At 60.4% G+C, this 14325-nt stretch overlaps 1 protein-coding gene across 2 annotated transcripts; it reads left to right on the forward strand.

Moving 5' to 3' along the window:
* Positions 1–3058: 3058 nt before the first annotated feature.
* On the forward strand, positions 3059–10743 carry LOC112669996 (uncharacterized). Of its 2 annotated transcripts, none has more exons than XR_003142717.3 (4): positions 3059–5209; positions 5354–5496; positions 5689–5867; positions 10236–10743. XR_003142717.3 is itself a non-coding variant. In XM_049101253.1 (4 exons), the coding sequence occupies exons 1-4, from the start codon at positions 5075–5077 to the stop codon at positions 10650–10652; spliced, it is 960 nt and encodes a 319-aa protein (XP_048957210.1). In that variant the 5' UTR covers positions 3072–5074; the 3' UTR covers positions 10653–10743. The 2 variants fall into 2 exon arrangements, 1 of the variants encoding a protein (XP_048957210.1); XM_049101253.1 differs by having other exon boundaries at positions 3072–5209; positions 5689–5953.
* Positions 10744–14325: the final 3582 nt, after the last annotated feature.

Consider the following 14325-nt stretch of genomic DNA (forward strand, 5'->3'; position numbering starts at 1 on the left):
GGTCTTCCATTTTGAGATTATTGTTGTGTGTGGTGTAAGAAACTGGTCCACTTTCATTCTTCTGCATGTGGCTGTCCAATTTTCCCAGCACCATTTGTCGAAGACACTGTCTTTTTTTTTTTCCATTGGATATTCTTTCCTGCTTTGTGGAAGATTAGTAGACCATAGAGTTGAAGGTCCATTTCTGGGGTCTCTGTCACATTCCATTGATCTATGTGTCTGTCTTTATGCCAGGAACATACTGTCTTGATGATTATAGCTTTGTAACATAGCTTGAAGACTGGAATTGTGATGCCTCCAGCTTTGGTTTTCTTTTACAACATTACTTGGGCTATTTGGGGTCCTTTCCGGTTCCATACAAAAGCAAGGAATGGTTTTGAACTGAAGGCAGCCAGTGGCATTTACTTCAGTGAGCTCACAGTGGGGTTAGGGGCAGTGGAGTGTGTGAGAGAGGACAAAGCCCCTGTGTCGGGGGTCCTGAATTATATAACCTAAATCCCTTGTTGGCACAATAAGGCCAACAATGATTCTTACCTGCCTAAACAATACCTAGGGCTACAGGTAAGACCCACGAGAGTCTGGGTGGGACAGCAGCATATGGATTCCCAAGTGGGATTTTCTGAAAAACTCACCCAGTAATGGGCTCAGCCAAGCTCATTTCCTTTCAGAGAACTGAGACTTTTCATTGGTGTCATCAGATTCATTCATTACCGATGTTCATATTAAAATAATAGAAACCTCATCAACTCATAAAAGTGGGGGAAATCTCACATAATATTGGGGACAGATGTTTAACTTCAAAGCATACATAGATGTCTTGTATTTTCCAACGAAGTGGAAGCCAGACACTCTTAACAGGCCTTACCAATTAGCAGTATTCTCTCCTTACCCCCCTACCCATCGTGCAACCCACATACTGATGGCTGGATTTGCCGTGATAGATCCATGAGGTTTAAAGGACATCATCCTCCGGAGCTGGCCTCTGGTCCTACCTTGATGCTGGCCACTGCGGGTGGGTGTTCCTTGACATTACATGTCCCTCCTCCTCTGCTGAGACTAACTTTTCCCCTGCCAAGGTTCCTTGGTTTCAGTCTGAGGAAGACTTTCCATGACATTTCAGTGACCCTCCCAGCTTCCACCAAGGGGACGAGGTGTGGGAGAAGACACGAGACGGGATTCCAACCTCGGATCTACCCTTTACTGCTTCTCGAACCAGGACAAGCTCTCTGACCTGTATCTGAGCCACGGTTCTTTGAACAGTGGGAACACATGCTGTGCATATGGATCATCCATACTTACATAGCTGCTCTGCGAGGAATCAATCAGGCCACGTAGGCAAAATGCTCTGAACTGGCACACAGCTAACGCTCAGTACATGGGGGTAAGGACGCGAGCAATGCCAGCGATGTTACCTGTCAAGGATCTCCGTGTAGGTCGGGGTAGGCTGCGAGTAGCCACTCAACCACATTGAAGGAAACAAGCCGGATGAACACTTTACAGTTTATAAACTGCTTGCAAACTCATGATGAAGTGGGGCATCCATGTGGGGCAGGTGGAGCAGATCTGCACCGTGCATTTCACCACCTCCCCGGCCCCCCCACCCCCACCCCAAGGCTCCAGGTCACAGAGTAACAAGCAGGGAGCCAGGCCTGCGCAGGCTAGCCCCCTGGGGCTGAGGTCCGTCCTCTCCTGGCGCCGCCCGCAGCCGCTCCCCCTGCCTCCTGTCCTCATCTAGCCCACCCCGTCTGCCGCCTTTCCTCCCCTGTCCCCTCTGCTGGGAACAGCCCGCGTCCCTGTCTGGGAAGATCCCCCAGCCTCCAAGCCTCTGTCAACACCGCCTCTTATGTGACCTCCCCCCAGAAGCTCTGGGTAGAAATAATTTCTTTTCTAAGTCGTTACCCTTGAGCTAGTAAAGCAAAGAAGGAAATATGGTAAAGCATTTATGTAATTTTGGAGTGGGGGAAGATGAATAGTGAACTGAAGGAAGAATTGATGAAAAGAAATATTGAAACCCCAAATCCTCACACTTGGTTTCTGGAAGATGCATGTCGGAGGGCCACTGCTAGCCCTTGGCTGACAAGAAGGGACCGACCCTGTGTAAGAGTAGGGGAGCCACTGATCGTGTGCAGAGGCAGGGAAGAGGTGCGTCTAAATGTCAGGAAGGCCACAAAGTGCCTGCTATGTGCAGACATAAGAGAGTGGCTGGGTTCTGGGGAGGCTCCCCCTCTTCCCGGGAGTAGAGGACCAAGGGTACGAGGCCCCAAGACTCCTCAGGAGCATCCCATGACAGGTGGAGTCCCTGGGCTTCCCTGGACCAGCCAAGTCCTGGGATGCTGGGGAAGCCAGGCCACTGCATGGGCGGAAATAAGGGGCCATGTGCTCGGCAGGTCTGGGTTCGACGTGATGCCGAGGGCCGGGCGGGTGGGGGGAGGTAACAAGACGACCAAGGACAATGGCCCAGCCTGCCCCCGGAAGGCCACGCAGCACTCTCGGTGGCGGCTCCGGAGTGAGGTGGGCACCCTTGGGTGGGGAAAGCCTGTGCGGGGCGAGCCCCGTCCGTGTGGCCCGCGGTTCTTCTGCGAACCTCCAGCTTCAGCCCGAGGAAACCTGCCGACAACGGGGGAGCCGTTGAACAAGCCGTTCCTTGTTTCTGGGGAGACAAGGTGGTGGCAACCGTCACCCTCGGTTATAAGGGACAATACCTTTCGTAGAGTGAGAGCCCCTGACTGCGGCCGAGGCTGCTCTGGCCAAGGAGGCCAGGCCCGGGCGGTCACCTCGTGGGGCCTCTGCCGCCCCTGAGGCCGCGAGGGGGGCTGTGCAACGACCCTCCCAGGAACTGGGAGCATTAAGTTGGCGTGGAAAGGACAGACCTCGCAACAGTGCCGCTGGCACAGGTGGTCACAGGTTTTGAAGACGGAGAATCCACGTCGGAATCTTCCCTCACAACGAAATACATTCCAGATGGTTTAGAGAGACGGACGTGTGGCGGATGACAAGGGAAAGGAATGTGAGGAAGCGCGGGTGAGCGTTCCTACACTCTGGGGGGAGGCGGGACGGGGTGGGGGGCTTCCCCCAGGGGAGGGGACCCAGGATTTCTCTGCGATTCCCAGCAACGCGGCCCTTCCCTATTCTTTTTTTAAATTTTATTTATTTATTCATGAGAGACACAGAGAAAGGCAGAGACCCAGGCAGAGGGAGAAGCAGGCTCCATGCAGGGAGCCCGACATGGGACTCGATCCCGGGATCCCAGGATCAAGCCCTGGGCTGAAGGCAGCGCTAAATCACTGAGCCACCGGGCTGCCCGCAGGCCGGTTTTCTAGAAGAATCGGCGCAGGTGCAGGCAGGGCGCAGGGCGCAGGTGGCTGGCTGACCCGGCTGGGGCCCCGTGGGGGGCCGGCCTGATGGGGACGGGGGACATGGCCTCCGACTCGGGACAGGCACGGGCTCCCGTATGCCAGGCCTGAGTGCCCCGGACATCCGCCGGCTGCCTTTTCCCGGGGACCGGGTGTCGGCGGGGGCGGGAATGCCCGGGAGCCAGGCCCGGGAGGCCCCGCGATGCCCACCGTGCCCGCCAACTGCAGCCACGGGCCGGGGCGTCCAGTCCCGCTGTTGGGGGCCGCAAAATGGAACAAGCCTCCAGTATTCACACGATTTCTTTCTTGCTTTGCTGGGGGACCCGATGAGGGAGTCTCTTTGCTCTCGAGCCGGGAAAGGAGGGGAGAGGGGTGAGCGCAGGAAGTGGCCTCGCCTGGCCCCCAGGGTCGCGGCAAGCCCGAGGGTCCCCCCGAAAGCTGGGGCCTCCGATGGAGCGAAGCAGGCTGAGCCCCCGGGCGGTGTGTGGGAGGAAGGGGGTCCCGGGGCTGGGCCGGGCAGCAGGGCCTGGCAGCGTCCTCCTTCCCCAGTAGCTGCCGCTCCCGTGTGTCCTCGAGTCTGCGGAGGCCACGCAAGGGGCGCTCGTTCCCTGGGGGCTGGTTTTCATTTCCTGGGCCGACGCTGCCAGCTGTGCCCTCACGGACCAGCTGCCCGGCCTCCCACGGGACCTGCGTGCACCTGCAGGGAGCCCCCCGGATGCCCGGGGAGGACTGGGCCCCGCAGCTGTGGCTGGAGGCGGGCGTGGGGCTGAGCGGTCTGGACGTGTCACAGGAGAGATGTCCCTTCCTGGACACCTGTCCGGCGGCACCGTCCCCAGAGGCCTCCCTGATCCTCCCGCTAGCTTGGCAGCCGGCCGGTTCCCACAGACCTAGCTGTGACGGGCCGGCCCTCTAGGCTGGGGATGGATGCACGCGCAGCTGTGGTTCAGGAGGGTTCAGGAAGGTCAGTGACCGGGCAGTGGGATCGTGGAGCCGAGGGCATGAGGAACAGTAGGGTGCCCGCCGTGTGGAGGGCGTGATCCCAATCCTTCAGGGGCCAAGCAGAGCCTCGCCTGAGCCACTTCCCTCCCCGCTGGTGCTTTTGGAAGTGCTGCACCTGAGACCCCTCTCACCCTGGGATTCCTGAGAAGCCTCAGGCTGCAAGTGAACCCGCATTCCCCTGCAGAATCCTGCCCTAAACGCGAGGCGCCTTTCTTGTGGAGGAGGAGTATAATGTAGGAAGTCCTCCCGGCATCCCCCCACTTTTCTCCCCAAGAGCAGGAGGCTGGGGTGGCTCCTCTCTGCTGGTGCCCTGCCTGCCGTCCCGTCCCAGCCCCTACAGTGGACCCCAGGTCCCTCTCACTGGAAGACACCCCGACCCAAAGAGAGAGCAAGGTAAAGGCACTAACGGTGCAGGGGTGTACCCGGCCTCGGCGTGGTGAGATTTCCCCCTTGCACTATGGAAATGTTCACGTGTCTCCCCAGTCTGTCTCTCCTCCATCCCGGCACAGCCCTAGGTTTGGGGTGACGATGTCGAAGGTTTTAGGGTCACTCTACACCCCCAGAATCATCCTACAGTCCCCATCCACTGATCTGACCCCTCAGTCCACCCTCCCCGCCCTCCCTTGTGAACTGGACTCAACAGGTGGGGGGTTTAGGGGACATCATAGGACCCTGATCCACCATCCATCGATGGAAGACCCCAGCAAGGGCAGTGGAGTGGCATGAGTGTGACCCCCGGTCGCCCCCATGCCATGAGGATGAAAGTTCACATCTGTGAGGAGCCGGCAGGTGGGAGTCAGAAGAAACCCTCACTCAGACCCCAGGAAACTCCTTCAGGAGCTGCGGGAGGCGTGAGGGTGAGGACTGGCTTATGGGGGGTCCAGTCCCGGTGGAACGGATCCCAGCAAAATGAGGCAGGGGCGTCGTAGGGCGGAGTGGCTGTGAGTCTGTGGATGGGGCTCCCTCCCCACTTAGACCCAGACACGTGTTGGAATTTCCAGCCCCAGCTCCGGAGATCATGCCCTGAAACTCAGGAGTCCCCGCCCGGAAAAACCAGACAGAGGGCAAGGCGGGCCTGTCTGGCCGCAAAGAGGTCCGTACGTCGTCCTCACGTCTTCCCGGACATGGGACATCTGGCTTCCAGGTGGCAGTGCGCCGTCTGAGGGGAGGCAGGTGTGGGACCTCGGGGCCTCCAGGGGAGGTGATGGACCCGGGCATCCCGTGCCAACTGCCCCGAGGTCCCCCGGTGCCCCCCTAGAGTCTGGACATCCAGACAGATGATGGGGCGATCGCACAAGATGGGCGATTTCAAAAATAGACCGTTTGGCAACAACAGTTTAGGTTTACAGAAACATCACAGAGGTGGTACGGAGCTCCCGTATGCCCCACACCGACGGCGCGTTTCGGTCTCCCGTCTCCCGTCTCCCACCTCGTGGGCCTTGGTGGCTTCTCTGCGGCGGAAGGCACGGCTGTCCGGGCTGGCCCTGCGACCAGTCCACGGCGAGGGCCTCGTTGGTGAGGCGACATCTGTGCGGCCCTCCGCTAACACCCAGATGTTGTGTCCCCCCTCCCTGGCCAGGAGCCAGGCCGGCACAGCACCGGTGGGCATGGCTGGGCCTCCCCCGGGAAGGAGGGGCGAAGGGCAGGGGAGCACACGGGTGCCCTGGCGGGGAGTGAGGGGCACCCCCCATCCGGGTGGCCACCTCAGTGTTTCTGGGGACCTGGGTTGTCCCGGACTGGGCGACGGAGACTGTCAGGGGCTCTTCTGGTTCTTGCCATCGGCACCTGTCACTCGGCCCTCTCTGCCTGGCGAGGCTCGTCTCCCCCATGTGGGGAGCCCCCCGTGTGTGGGCTCCTGGGGCTGCTCCATTCTCCCGAAGCCCGGCGCCGGAGATGGAGTGCGCGGCCGGGTCAGGACGGCTCAGTGACGGGGGCGGGGGGAGGGTTGCCCACAGTCTTCTTTCCCAGAAGGGGATGCTTGCTGGGGGCTGCATAACGACCCCCCAACATGTCCCCATCCTTATCCCTGAACCCCACAATGCTGCCCCAGACGGAGAGGGACTTTGCAGGTGTGCCTCAGGTAAGGGTGCGCAGGTGGGCGATGATCCGGGTTTTCCAGGAAGGCACAGTCTAATCAGGGGGTCCTCGTGAGACAAGGCGAGAAGGTCGCAGGGACAAAGCCGTGCGACAGTGGGAGCAGGGCGAGAAGAGCCACTGCGGTGGGGGACATGGCCGAGGACCCCCAGCCCCACCCCTGCCGCTGGCTTTGCCCCGTAAAGCTCAGTTCAGGGGTCTGACTTCCGAGCTTGGGTTGTTCCGGCCACCAGGTCTGTGTAACTGGGTGCGGCGGCGGCAAGAGGAGGCTACGGCGGCCTCCATATAACCTGTTAGATGGCTTTATGCATTTTTAAAAAATTATAGACTGTTCCGTGCGCACATCGCTGGTGCTCCCGGGGCATTCACACGAGGCAGTGCGGGCCAGCGGGGCAACACCGCCACCGCCCCGCGGGCAGGTACTGGTCGCCCGTGTCGTAGTGCAGACAGGGAGGCTGGGGAGGCCGAGCGCCCTGCTCAGGGACACAGAGCCACACAGGCCACGCAGCGGAGCCCCTGGCCGGGCAAGCGGCTACGGGTCCTTCCTGGGCAGCGTCCTCCAGGCCTTTGGATGGGCTCCCACGCACCCGCGGCTGAGCCAGCAGCCTGGGGGGAGGGCGGGCAGGGGGCTCCAGGACAGAGAAGCCTCCAGAAGAGCCCAGCTAGCCCGAGGACAGTGTGACGTGGCAGGGGCCCTGGGAGGGCTGTCACACAAGCAGAAGACGTCTGTTCCTACGCATATTAACTCTGCTCCAAGGGGGAGACCCACGAAGAGGGAGGCAGGGCAGGCTAGGGTGCGCGGGGTGGCCCCGCAGCTGACCCCAGGGCAGGGTGCCCCGGGAGCCTGCGGGCTTGCGGGTGATGGTGCTCTCTGCTCCTGGTTGGTCCCCGCGCCCCGCGGCACACCCAGAACAAGGATGCTAAGGGACGTGTCCCCACATGGGGAGCGGGAGGGGACGCTGCTGGGGACAAGGTTCGGGATTCCCATCAAGGCAGCAGGTGCAGCGCTGGCCTCGCAGGCTGCAGGTGGTGGGGCGCAGGGACCTGTGTGCCAGGTCTCCCCAGCGCTGCCCGCTCCCTGCTCCCCTGCCGCTGGCACCGGGGACATCCCGGAGAAGGACTCGGAAAGCATCGAAGGAGGACCCTCAGGACACCTTGGGGCTCACCCTGCAGCCTAAAGCTCCAGGGCGCCTGTGTCTGGTCCTGAGAGGCCTTTCCAGGGGCTTCCCTCCGGCCCTCCTGCCCCGGCCTCCTGCTCCCGTGGACACACTTGGAGCTCAGGTCCCCTGCAGCCCTGGGGACCCTCGGTGGCAGAGGGACAGCGGGCCAGAGGGGTAGAGAATGAGGGGGTCAGAGGGACAGAGGGGCAGAGGGGCTCCGAGAGTTGAGAGAGACGGAGGCGCGGGTGTCAGAGGGAGGAGGCGGGCAGCAGGCGGTGGTCAGAAGCCCAAGCGCCGGCCTGTACGGGCGAGTCCAACGGGTTCCCCGCTTTCATGTGTGGTCTCCAGTGTGTCATCTGGGAGCACTTTGCAGCGTGGCGAGCTGCGTGTCGTGAGGGACCGCGGGCCAAGGTCCCCTGCTCTGGTGGTGGTCACGGCTTTCTCGGCCCGACCTTTCCCGAGGACGGAGGACACGCGTTTCGAGCAAGAGATGCCTTCCTCCGCCCGTTCGCTCGGGTTCGTGGAGCCCCTGTCGTCAGGCCGCAGCCCCCGCCTCGCCCCCCCGTCTCTCCTGGAGCCGGGGAGCCTTGCCCTCCCCTGCCCTGCGTGCCACACACACGCACGGTGCACATGCACTGCACACACGTATGCTGCACACACCGTACGCTGTACACTATACACACACACACACACGCCATATAGCACACGCTGCACACACCCAGCACACGTGCTGCGTGCACTGCATGCTGCAATTGTACACACACTACATGCTGCACACATGCATGCTGCACACACACTACACACATGCACACCACACACACACACCATACACTGCATCTGCACACACACCGCATCTGCACACACGCATGTTGCACACACACAGTGCACATCACACACACGCATGCTACACACACACTGAACACATGCATACCACACACCACACCACACACTGCAACTGCACACACACATGCTGCACACACACAGTGCACAACACACACACACGCATGCTGCACACACACCACACACTGCATCTGCACACAGTGCACAACACACACACGCATGCTGCACACACCACACACTGCATCTGCACACATGCATGCTGTGCACACACACACTGCACACAACACACACAACACACACTGCAACTGCACACACACATGCTGCACACATGCATGCTGCACACATGCACACCACACACACACACCACACACCGCATCTGCACACACGCATAAGCTCTATCCAAAGTCCTTTGTTCTCTGTCCTAGAGCTTTTGTGCCTGCGTATGCCTTTCTCTACTTTGTGTTTATCAAGAGGTTTTTGGCTTCTTATTATGCATCTTGATCCTCTCTCGTGACTTCTCTCCTCAGTTCTCACGGCTCCAGCCAGATTGTGAATTTTCCGGGGTCTGAGTTTCTGGCTTCTTTTCCTATTAGGAGCGCCTTCTTCTGCAGCCAAATTGGTGTTTGCGTCTGGGGCAGAGGAGGGATCTCAGATGGTGCTGACCTGCTCACCCTCATCTCCCCAGATCCCTTTTTCCATCCCTGGTACCCTCTTCCCTCCCCTATGATCCCCTACCCACACACAACACACACTGTGAGGGTTATTTGCTTGTGGCTGGTTTTCATTTTATAAGGCGTGAGGACGTACTAATGCCCCAGTGCATGAGGTCCGGTGTGGGCTGAAACCCATGCAGTCGCACCCCCATGTCTAGTGCCTCGAACCCCAAACAGACCTCCATGCGCTGACAGTGATGTCTTGTCAAGGGGGTCCTAGTGTGTTAGGGTCAGCGTGGTAGCTGAGAGGAGAAAACCCCAAGGCTGGGGAGTCTCCAAGCCGCCCAGCCGGCTGAGCTCTGCAGGGCTGCCCTCCACGGTCCTCCTTCAGCCCTCACCAAAGGTCTTGCATGAGACAGGACCTTTTACACTTTCTGGAACTCATGGACTCCAGTGTCCAAGGGATTAAAATGCTGGCCCATGGCTCAGAAACAATTCTGGGAAGAAAGCTATTTCTCCTTTTTGGACACATGCTGCACTTCCTCCGGAGTCTGTTGGAACCCGCGCACAACCTGAAGAGGACACATCTTGGCTCCATTCTGCAACGAGTCTTTGAGCAACCAAGCTCTTGCGAGTTGCCTTGGATGGTCTACGCCACACAGCGTGGCCAGCTGGCAGCGAAACACTCACGTTAGCAGAAATGCTTGTTTTGCTGAGTTTGAATTTTTTAAAACCTGATTCCTACTCGGCCGACTCGTGTGTGTGTGAACCACAGAGGAGCAGGCGTGGCGACTTTATTTCTCCTTTGTGTCTCTTCTGGAACAGGAAAGGCCCTGTGAGGCCCACCGTGTGTGTGTCTGTGTGTCTCTGTGTGTGTGTGTGTGTGTGTGTGTGTGTGTGTTGGTCATTTGGGAGGGTAAACATTTGGAATTTAGTCGGTTGCCTTTTTTTCTTAGATGTTGAGCGGGACTACAAAAACTCCAACAAAGAAAGAAACATATTCCTAACCCAGACACACAGAGTCTCAAACTTTAAAGATTATTCTAGAACCGGAAACCAAAAATTGCTTAACTCTTATAATAGATGCATTTGAAGTAAATTAAAAAAACTTAATCCAAGCCTCTTTTCTCTGCAAGCTGAAGAAAACCATCTGTTTCATCAGGCTGGCTCTGGAATGCTGTGCGGCTGGGTCTGAAGCCCCCGGTTGCAGCCCCCCAAAGCCACGCACCCGACTCCAACAAAAGAAGCACAGAATAGGAACCGCTCGCGGGCTGCCAAAGCCGCCTTTCCCGGGCGGAGCGGGGCAGTGGTCACTTGGCAGGAGTGAAGGTCTCGCTGCCTGGAGTCGTACTTGGAGGAGCACGGAGTTGGTTCGGTTGCTCTGGAGGCCCGTGGAAATGAACGTGACCTGCGTGTGGAAGGCGCGGCTCCCGGCTGCGTGGGCCGTGGGCTGTGGCCGGGCTGTGGCAGCAGAAGACGGAAAGGGACCGAGTGTCCAGCTCCCAGCTCCAGCCCTCAGGGCCCCCGGTGACAGTTCCTCGGCATCACTCTGATCCCGACTGAGTGGGGTGTTCACATTGTGAAATGAGCTGCGTGGCTGACCTGAATGAATCCTTACCTAGCGAATTAAAAAAAAATTTTTTTGAACTAATGACAGAGTCAGTAATTATAGACCCTGCGCAAACGTGGGTCCCCGTGGACGCGTCTCCCGGCGGAGACACCTGCACAGCTTCGGTGGTTGGACGGTGGGGACCAGGAGCAGGGAGGGGGCTGCAGGCGGCGTGGGGGGCCCGGCGGGAAGCGCCAGGCAGAGGCCTGCGGGTGAGACGCGCGGGGATGGGGGCGCAGTTTATCGGCACTTCTCTCTTTTTTTTTTCTTTTTAAGGATTTTATTTATTTATTCCTGAGAGACACAGAGAGAGGCAGAGACACAGGCAGAGGGAGAAGCAGGCTCCACGCAGGGAGCCCGATGCGGGACTCGATCCCCGGACCCTGGGGTCATGCCCTGAGCCGAAAGCAGACGCTCAACCGCTGAGCCCCCAGACGTCCCATCGGCACTTCTCTTGACTTCCTTCTCGCGGCTTCTTCCTTTCCTCCTGCTTCCAAACATCCTCCCAACGGCCAGCACCCACGCTCACCACTCCCGCCACCCCACGGCCTTGGGGGATGCGGGGTAAGCCTGGGGGGCCCAGCGGGAGGGGTGCTCTGCTTTTGCTCCTGGCCGCTGTGCGTAGCCCCCCGCCTGGCTGAACCGAGCCCTGCAGCGTCCGGCTTTCTCCCGACGCCAGGCTCCCCCGCGGCCTGGCCTCCCCGACCGCCCCCGGCTCGGCCGCCCGGCCCCGCTGGCCCGCGGAGGCTGCACGTCCCTCGGGCACCTCAGGTCACGCACAGTCCAAAGCCACTCTGTGCGGTCCGGCCGGGGCTTCCCGGGGTGAACCCCACCCCCGCCGCGTCCCCCGCACCTGCCCGCCACGGCCCCGGGCGCCTCTCACGCTTCCTATCCCGCTGGCTTCTGCGTGGGACCAATGAGATATGGGGCCGCCACTCGTTCCTGCTTCCGGCTCGCACCCCGACTTTGCTGCCTGTTGTGCTGGTGCCTCCCCTGTGCCCCTTCCGTGTTCCACAGAGCGAGCCTGTCCCCATCTTATTTTCGACACTTGAGGGCAGTTTGGTGCTTATTAGAGACGCATGTGACTCTTCACCAACATAGCCCCGCGCCTGTTGTTTGGACCCTTGCATCTTATGGGTCCCCAGACCCCTTCCATCTCCGCCCTCCAGCTCTCCGTTGTTTGCTTTGAAGGTTTTCTCTTCCTTCCTTGCAGCTTCTTTCTTCTCCGCTCTCTTGCTGTGGCACGCGCCTGCCTGGCTACTATCCCGGGGGCAGAGCGCAGCCTGTGTGTACCCCTCCATGGCCGGCCTTCTGGCACAAGGTGTCGGGCCGAATGTGTCCTGTCCTGGTCACCTCCGCAGAGCAGTTCCCTACGCGCCTGTGTGGCTGGGGACCGGGGCAGCTGGAGCGCACCTGCCACACGCCCCTCAGACCTGGATGGGGGGCGGGCAAGCACCTGGCCTCTGCCCAGGACCTTGAACCTTGCAGGCCTTGGTCTTGGGGTTCCTGCAGTCCCGGGGGTGGGACACCTGCTGACCCCAGGCTGGAGGTGGTGTTTCCCATCCAACCCCTGGACCGTCCTGGTCATTACAGGTGTAATGCACCCGGGGCCCAGCCAGAGGTCTGGGGGTGAGGAGGCTGGTGAGCAAGCAGGGCCAGGACGGTTTCCAGTCTTGTCCATGATGGGGTGGCCCCTTTGGCAGCATAGATGCCGGTGGGCACGGCCCTCCAGGCCTCCTCCTGCCCTGGGTCCTCCAAGCACAGCGGCCCTTGGTCACCACCTGGGCATTGATGAGACTCTCTGGACCTGCTCTCAGAGCTGTGACCCCTATCAGTCCTCCAGGGGTGGGCCCTCTGTGTGTGCACCCCACCCTGGGCCCCGGGGTGGGGCTCAGAGGCCGTGTCCCTGGGAAGCTGGCCTTGGCCTCTCTGGATGCCCCGAGCCTCCTGCACAGTGGACCGTGTCAGGGGCAAAGTTCACGCTGGCCTTGCAATGGGCTGAATGTCTGTGTTCCCTCAAATTCACACACTGAGACCATAAGCCCCAGGGTGATGGCCTTCGGGAGGTGAGGCCAGGATCCCACGAACGGGATTGGTGCCCTTAGGAAAGTGGCTCCTGAGAGCTCCCTGCCACCCTCCGCCGTGGGAGGAAATAGAGAGACTGCCCTCTCGGAACCCGGACACGGGTCCTTACCAGACTCTGAACCCGCTGGCGCCTTGACCCTGCACTTCTAGCCTCTAGCACCGTGAGAAATGAAGGTCTGTTGTTCGTCGCGCCGCCTGTGGTATTCTACGTCAGGGGCCTGTGCAGACCGAGCCAGGCTCCGACTCCCCAGGAGCCCCGGCAGCTCCTGCGGAAGAGAGTCTAGAGGCTTCTCCTTCCTCAGGGTGCCAAGCCCGGACGGCCGCGATGGGCCCGGGACTGGGTTTTCCTGTTAGGCCCGTGCACGGGTGGGCGATGAGGGGGTGCTCAGACCGCAGCTCGCTGCCCCAGGACACACCGCCTTGTTGCCACAGCGCCCTCGGCCCCAGAAAGGCCTGGCTCTGCCCCGGCCGGCCTCCCCCAGGCCGCACAGTGAGGGCCCTGGGCCTTGGTGAGTGCTCAAGGCCGGGGGCCCCCCACGGCGTCCGGCCCGGGGTGCAACAGCCCTTGGCAGCACGGGCTGTGTCTGCAGGTAGGCAATCCTCCAGCGGCCACACCAAAAACCTTTCCTTTCGTGACGTGCCGATCACACTTGGGCAACACTCTGGGTCCCATAAGCAAACTCCCTCAACCCATAAGCATGACTCCAGTCAGGCCTTCCTCCAGCCAGAATCCTCACTGATGCTAACGTGCGTGTGCCCCAAAACCAGGCTCAACCCACTGATGTGTGGAGTGGGCTTAGCGGCCCGGCTCTGAACAGGGCCCTCGGATACACGTCGTGGGAAGATGCGACTCTCGCAGTAGATTCCCAACCAAAAAGAACCATAAAGTACAATTGAAAAGCTCCTGGACATGCGTGCAGGACCCGAGAGGGGTAGGGCCGTGAGCGCTCCTGGTGAGCCCGAGGGTGGCCGGCTCTGTCCCTCCGATGATCCCCTTGTTCCGCGCGTTCCCAGCTCAGCTGGCCGTCACACCAGCAGGCGAGGTTACGGGGATCACACGTCGAAGGGGCAAACGCTCCCGGGACCAGGCAGTGTGGTGCTGGGGGGCCTCCGCGGGTGGCGGTGGGGCATGTGACGTTCTGCGGAGTGGCCAGATGACCCGCTCACTGTGGGCCGCAGGACGGTGGAGCGTCGGGGGGGTGGGAAATCCCGCTGGGGGGCAAGTCCTCAGACGGGGCTGTGCCCTGCTTCGGAGTCTCCCTCCTGAGCGGGATGGGAAAGGACGTGGGCGCCAGGCCCAAGGCCGGGTTCGGCCTACGTCCAGACGTGTTCCTCTGCTTTACCAAAGATGCCGTCACACCCGGTGGCCACCTGTGGGGTCAGTACTACCCTCCAGGGTACGTGGACTCACGTGGACCCAGATCTGCAAATCCAGGGCGGAGATCACGAGGACCGCCGCCGCTCTTGATCTTTTAGGTATTTAACAGAGGCGCTGACTCCCTCCAGGCCCCTGGGATCCGAGGCTGTATCTG

Source organism: Canis lupus, chromosome 25, assembly GCF_003254725.2.
Source record: "Canis lupus dingo isolate Sandy chromosome 25, ASM325472v2, whole genome shotgun sequence".
In the NCBI taxonomy this organism is placed as follows: Eukaryota; Metazoa; Chordata; class Mammalia; order Carnivora; family Canidae; genus Canis; species Canis lupus.